Source organism: Microtus pennsylvanicus, chromosome 1 (assembly GCF_037038515.1).
Source record: "Microtus pennsylvanicus isolate mMicPen1 chromosome 1, mMicPen1.hap1, whole genome shotgun sequence".
Taxonomy (NCBI): Eukaryota; Metazoa; Chordata; class Mammalia; order Rodentia; family Cricetidae; genus Microtus; species Microtus pennsylvanicus.
In genome coordinates, this window is record NC_134579.1 from 222,333,280 (window position 1) to 222,341,008 (window position 7,729).

Below are 7,729 nucleotides of genomic sequence, written 5' to 3' on the forward strand. Positions count from 1 at the left end.
AAACAAATACATGCTTTTTCTTTTTGTTTGTTTTCGAGACAGGGATTCTCTGTAGCTTTGGAGCCTGTCCTGGAACTCTTTCTTGTGGACCAGGCACAAATATATGGTTATGTGTTCACAATGTGTACAGAAATTTCAGAAATAGATGCAAATTAATTAAAAGAAGCAATTGAAGAGAATTATTTAACTAGGGCTGACAGAGTAATAATAACAAATTAGAAGCCAATGGAGGAAATGATGGGGGAATTTACAATTCCACAAATCAGTTATACATTGCCAAAATCTGGTACTTATTTTAAACAACATGGTTGATCTTCCAAATGTAGGTTTCCCTACATCTTGACCCCTCTATTTGGAAAAATCACTGTATAGCCATTTCCACCCTATTGGCATCATTTGTATATAGAAACAGAGTAACTACCTTCCAAGAAGATGTTATCCTGAAACTGGATTAGACAATCTTCTCTGAAATTGAGTCAATGGGGTTTAAACTCAAGATTTCCCTGAAATTTTACTAGAATATGCTTCAGGAATGGATTCATATGCAAGGAAGTCTAAGGGCTTGTGAGAATACTCCAAGAAAATAAGATAAAAGTCTTGTGACCTCAGTTTCTTCAAAACACAGAATTGCTATTGGAATATGTTTTTGTGGTCTTCCAAAGTCATGACAGATAGAAGTGAGTTTAGTTCAGATTACTCATTAGTGCTTACTGCTAATTATTTAGTTGTTTAAACTGCCCTTTATATGCCTCTAGGTAAAAGCACGTTTTGTCATATTTAGCTTGGCCTTGTTGTATGTACCCAGCTTGAACTCATAAAAACTTTACTCCTGTTATTTTTATTAATATTCAGAGTATAAACTGTCTGAGGACCTGAATAAAGTTGGCTATTGTATGAGATTTTAGTCCTTCTCATTTATTGACTCCATTTTCCCCAGTCCCACTGTCTCTAGAATGGTAATAAAGTCTATGTATATTATGAATATAGAGTAGTTGTCTTATTTCATCTATATATAATGCTCACCACTGGTTAGTCTATTTAATCTTCCTTTAAAAATATTTAAATCTGTTTAAAGCAATGAGTAAATACCCACCACACCAAATTTAAATTTACATTGAGGGAAAAGGAAGGTCACATACAACTTGAGAAAAATTTAAATTGTTAAGAAAATTTCCACAGACAGAGAACATCATATAGTGTTTGAGAAAAAATTGAGCATAGATATTAACAGAGCTTTCCTAAAACTAGATGTGAAACTTAGGATATATTTTAGAAAATATGTAACGATAGAATGTCTTGTATATGTGCTGTGTAGATAGAATTAAAATTAAAAGTGTTCAGTTTATATTAGAAATTATCAATCACCTTTTTTTCTTCAGTTTCTCCAGAGCCGTTTTTACATCTTTGTTCCTCAGGCTGTAAATCAGAGGGTTCAGCATGGGAATCACCAGAGTGTAAAACAGCGATGTCATTTTATCTTGATCTAAGGAGTAGGAAGAACTTGGCCGAAAATACATAAAAAGCATGGTTCCCTGGAAAATTGCAACTGCAGTCAAGTGGGAGGCACAGGTAGAGAAAGCCTTGAACCTCCCCTCAGCAGAGTGAATCCTAAAGACTGATGAGATGATGTAGCAATAAGAGACAAGAACTCCTGAGATGGTGCTCAGCTCGATGAACCCAAAAATGGTGAATATTGCTAACTCATTGGCTTCTGTATTTGAGCAAGATATTAATAGAAGAGGGGGGACATCACAGAAGAAATGGTTGATCTCATTGGATCCACAGAAACACAAGCGGAACGTCAAGGTTGTATGTATCAATGCATCTGCTGTTCCTACCAGGTAAACCCCAGCCACAAGCAGGGAGCACAGTCTGCTGGACATGTTCACTGTATAGAGCAAGGGGTTGCTGATGGCCTGGTACCTATCAAAGGCCATCACTGCTAACAATAGACACTCAGAATCTGCAAAGACACAGAATGTCAAGAACTGCAGAGCACAACCAACAATGGGAATTGATTTCTCCTCAGCCACGAGGTCCACCAGCATCTTGGGTCCAATTGCTGTGGAATAGCAGAGGTCACAGAAAGAAAGGTGGCTGAGGAAAAAGTACATGGGTGTGTGGAGCTGAGAGTCCACTCTAATTAGAATGATCATCCCCAGATTGGCCAGAAGAGTAATGAGATAGACAAGTAGGAATGTAGTGAAAAGAGCTATTTTCATGTCAGAGTTATTGGTAATTCCCAAGAAAATGAATTCATCAATAGAGGAGCAGTTTTTCTTGTCCATTTTCTTGGATAAACCTTAAAAATTAAAAAAAAAAAATATGTTCACAGTACGTTTATTATGCAGAACAGTGTTATATCTCTAAATTATTTTGTCCTCAAAATATGTATAATTATACTTCAATCTTCAAATAAGCTTCTATTACTTAATTTTAATAATCTACCTGACATACCAGTTGTCATAATCTGTAATTGAGAAGGTATTTTGACATACACCAAACTGTATATGTCTGTTTTTCTGAAATAGCCTTCCTTGATAGGAAGAGCTTTAAAATAATAAATTTATTTTGTTATATAGAATAAATGCAAATATATTATGTTACAAATTCATAAAACTTAACATTCAAATATACATGAAATTATTCCTAGAAATCAAGATTTTATAAAAATGTGAATTTTAAAATAACCACATTCCTAATAAAAATAAACCATTAAAATCTTCTAGTGTCTGTGAGCAATGCATCTGTTAATAAATGGTAAGTAACAAATAACACCTGGTTACTTCTTCTTCTATATACATGTGCTCATTTAGCCACTATGTTCTTTGACTATTTTGGGGGGAACTTTTGAAACCAAAGAATAAATCTACTCATTCAATGGAAAAAGATTTTAAAAAATAGTGAAAGCATCATGAAGTCACATGTGTATATTCACAACTACAAATATTATATACTTAATATTTTAAAATGGAAAGAACATTAGAATAAATAAAGACTACCATGATATATGGCCTCATGTGTATGTGCAGTTATGTGAACTTTTATGTTTCGTCAAGTGTGTTTGAATTAGTTAGTATGTGAATATTAGGAAGTAATGATATATCTTTATAAAAGAATTTGACTATGATCATATGTAGCTGAGAGTTTTGAAATTTACAAATTATCTTTTAATATAATATTTAAATAAAATTTATCTTAATAAAGCTTTATAAAATAAAATTAAAAAATGCAGATGAATAAAATACAGGTTTTGAACCACATATATATATATATCTACAAACAGCTTGAAATAAAAAGAATAGTTTCTAATAATCTGCTAAAGGAAAATAATTAAAATATGGTTTAATAGATGTTAATAAGTTCAGTCAGAATCCTCCTGTTCTGATTATAAAGAGTTTTTATTAAATTTTAAACATACTTACCCAAGTAAACTGTATTGTTGACTAAATAAAAAATTACTTTTATCTTTCTGAAAAGGTGATTTGTAACCATATATTAACCGTATATAGTTGGACTTGTGATCTCAGGAGCTTACCTGAGATGAGTTTGGATTTGGTATCAGAATATGAGAGGATAACGTTTTATTAGATCCTGTATCTCTTGGGAATTATGTCCCTGCAGCCTCTTCTCTTTAGGCTGTGGTGGTGTGAATGTGTGATTAGCTCTACTCATGTTCTCTTATTCCCTTGTGAGTATATGAAGTTCCTCATTAAAGATAGCACTACAATTTCTTACTGTTGTCATGAAGTTGATTTGTCAGAATAAATATTTCAGTTTAATTTTATGTTGTAAAATATAGAGAACTTGTATACGTTATTTTATGCAGCAAAATATAATCTCTGTATTATTTAACTGAATCAGAATCTAATGAAAATGAAATCTTTACCCCCATGAAATCCTATCTAACACATTTGATTTCTGTTCATCTTCATTTTTGAAACACTTCACTGATTTAGTGATTGTAACTACTTTTGAATATTTTATTGATATACCATTCCTATACTATTTAATTTACACTTGATGGTGAACCAATTGCCTCATGTTTAGTATATCTACACATATATGCTACTTGCAACACCTGCTTCCAGAATAAATTTTTAGCACAGGCACAATTTTGATTCCTCCACCATGCTCTCCTCGGGTTCCCGGGAAAATTAATCAGTGATCTTTTCAACCGCTACACATGGTAAAGTGTCTATAGTACTAAAAAGTCTAACAGAGACAGAAAGTCTCATGTAACATTTCAAATATACAGTATATTAAAATAATGTAAAGTCGGGGGCTGGAGATATGATGACTTGGTGATTAAGAGCAGACCTAATTCTTGCGGAGACTGGACTAGGATTTCTTTTCCTGGGTTAGGAATTTAACACAAACATGACATTTCTTTTTTTTTTTATTTTCGAAACAGGTTTTCTCCATAGCTTTTTGGTTCCTGTCCTTGAACTAGCTCTTCTAGACCAGGCTGGCCTAGAACTCACAGAGATCCACCTGCCTCTGCCTCCCGAGTGCTGGGATTAAAGGCGTGTGCCACCACCGCCCGGCACAAGCATGACATTTCATAACCATCTGTAACTTTAATTTTGGAAATATGATACCCTCTTCTATTCATGTGCATCTGGCATACATGTGGTACACATATGAAAGACAAGCAAAACATTATATACATTTAATAAAAAAATGTGGCTTAAAACTATTTTTATGTGCAGTAATATCACTTGAATGGCTTACCTTAGAAGAAATTATATTTACTTATATATAATATAATATTGTAATGAATTTAGAGGAAAATTAAATAAAATCAAGGTCATAATTTCTCCTGCTATCTACATATATATATATATACATATATATATATATATTAATGATCTAATAGTGAAATGCTTATTAAATAGCTTTATAATTGTGGCTTAAATGGTATTTTTTTTATTTATTCAATTTTAGAAAAATAGATATTCTGGCAGACACCTAAGAATATAAAAATAATGATTCACTATAACATTCCAGTCAGAAATAACTTCCTTAATTATTCTATTTTTTATTATTTTATATTATGTTGTATTTTCATTTAGGAAAGAACTATAATCATCCCTTTTATTCGTCATTTCTGACTCTATTTTAGCAATAGGTATATGTTTCATTTTGTCTTTCCCTAATTGCTAAAGCTGATAAAGCTTTTTTTGATTTTTTTACCCACATTTCTTTCTTTGAGGACCCTCTCGTAAGACTTACCTTTGGGTAAGTCTTTTTCTTTTTTATTTTGTTTGTTTCTTTGTTGTTGTTGTTCCTTTATTTTTCTTTTTTGTTTACGGGGGTGAGTACTTTATATAATCTAGATAATATTTCTCTTTTATATGTATAATTAGGCCACATTTTCTACCATTTTGTGAGCTATTTCTTTACTTGATTGATTTTATAACAGAAGTGTTATAAGAACGTGTTACAGATGCAGTTAAATTGTGAAACCTCAGCTAAAACTAAAAGGACATTATAATGTTATAAACTACATTCTACTTAGCTGGAGGGATGGCTCAGTGCTTAATATTGCATGATGCCCTTGTAAGCTCATTTTCTATTCCACAAATTAGGAGTCTTGCTACCTAATATTACTGTAGCCATAGGGAACCCAGCACTCTTTTCTGGACTCCATGGGAAGTATTTCTGCCTCGCTCCAGCATAGTGTATCTCTGTCTCTTTTGCATGCTCTTGAAATTCTTTTCCTCATTTTGAGCTAACTTTACCAATCTTGATATGAGGGATGTTCTTTGTCTTATTGTATCTTCTTTTGTCCTGTTTGAACTTTTGAAGACTTTTGAAGGCCTGACTTTTTTTCTGAAAGAGAAATAGAGGGTGAGTGGATCTGGAAGAGATGGGACATGGACGCAGAAAATGAGGGGAACTGTGGTTGGAATGTATTATAAGAGACAAGAATTTATGTTCAATAAAATTTTTAATTAAAATAATTACTTTAAAATATTTCATGGTTTGGAAATTTAGGTAACAGGAACTTTCACTACACTGAAAATGCTTATTTAAAAAATAATTCACTCTTAAAGAGCATTAACAAATGAGAATTTCAAAAGTGAAGAGAGGAAAGGATCTTGAGATTAAAAAGAACAAACTTCTATTTCACATAAACTCAGTTGAAAATACATCATAAAGTCCATAGATTCTTTCTAATCTATAGTTATCTTTTTTATTGTTATATGTGCCAGAAAAGTCACTGTTTCTATTATAGGGCCAAAAAAGATACCAATAAATATGTATGAAACTCATTTTAAAATGTAATGTAAAATTTTAGTCTTGAAAACTATTTAGGATAATTAAAATATACAAGTTTGTATTTAGTCATCTATAATAGTTAAAGTTGTAATCATGTTAGATATGTTTTTAAGATTAAACAAAGGTATATTTTAGATAGATAAATGATCTTCAAATATTTCAAAGATCTACATATTATGGCACTTATAATGTTTTAAAAACCAAAAGCTTTTTATGAGAGTGAGATTTGTCTGCTTTTGGCTTTTTAAAAACAACTTGCAAAGATAATAAATCAGCAAATTTAAAAGAAATCATAAATTATATGGAAAAGACAGAAAGTTAATCTTCATTTTTATTTCTTTTTCCAGATTTATTTATTTTATTTTGTGCATATAAGTGTTTGGATTACATGTTTGTTTGTGAACTACCTGCATTTCTGGTGCCTATGGACATCTGATTCTCAGCAACTGGAGGTATGCTTAGCTGTAAGCCAGCATGGCAGTGTTAAAAATCAAATAGGAATTCTCTGCAAGAGCAACACTTATTCTTAACAGCTGAGACAACTCTTCAGTCCCAGAAATTTATTTTAACTTCACACATTTAAATTTTAAAGACAGTAGCAATGAAAGAAAGGTTCTTGTGTGTGACATATTTTGTTAAAAAATATATGACCTTAGAGATTATGGAGATTTAAGAGTAAAGCCAATATTTATTTATTTTGAACGCTGTTCAGCGAGTAATCTAAGATGTGTATACAGCAGATAATACAATTTTATTAATTGGTTCACGACTGTGATGTTTCACAGCATGTAATATTAAATAATTTTTTTATTAAGGATATATACAATAGTATTGTCATGGGAAACCCTATAAAAGCATTTTTCTTTCATTACAGAGATCTAAAATAAGATGAATTCTCTTTTGTCTGTCACATTCTTCACAACTGTGAAACATAAGAAAGCCTGGAATATGTTTTCAAAATGCATCTTTCTATTCTCAAAGAAAAAGTGCCACTGGGATAGACTAAGATAAATTCTTCTAACTCTGCATATATTCAGTGGGAATGGGCCCAACTATTATGCTGAATAACGTGGAAATATTTCTTGTAAATGCATTTGCAGCTGCAAGCACTGTGAAAGATGCAAATTTACCATTGACCAAAAATTACCACAGAAAAAATATCTTTCAAGAGTTCTTTCTCCTGCCTCTACCTGTTACCATCTGAGAAGAGTATTTAGTAAGAATGTTCCACATGACTTCTCATTGGTAACTATTTTCACTTTCCATCTTCTAATCAGCACCACTGTCTCCAAGTGGCTCTTTGTGTTATTAAGTATTTCTTCATTCATGGTATCCCTGTTACTTTCAATCAACCCTACATTTTGCATGTCACCCCTTAGAACCTTTAGAGTCCTCCCACAATCAACTTCTACTAGTGCAGCTTTACTATAGATATTATGACTTG

At 31.9% G+C, this 7,729-nt stretch overlaps 1 protein-coding gene across 1 annotated transcript; it reads right to left on the bottom strand.

Moving 5' to 3' along the window:
- Window positions 1–1,361: 1,361 nt before the first annotated feature.
- On the bottom strand, window positions 1,362–2,294 carry LOC142842697 (olfactory receptor 5W2-like). Its single transcript, XM_075959392.1, has one exon. The coding sequence runs from the start codon at window positions 2,286–2,288 to the stop codon at window positions 1,362–1,364; it is 927 nt and encodes a 308-aa protein (XP_075815507.1). The 5' UTR covers window positions 2,289–2,294.
- Window positions 2,295–7,729: the final 5,435 nt, after the last annotated feature.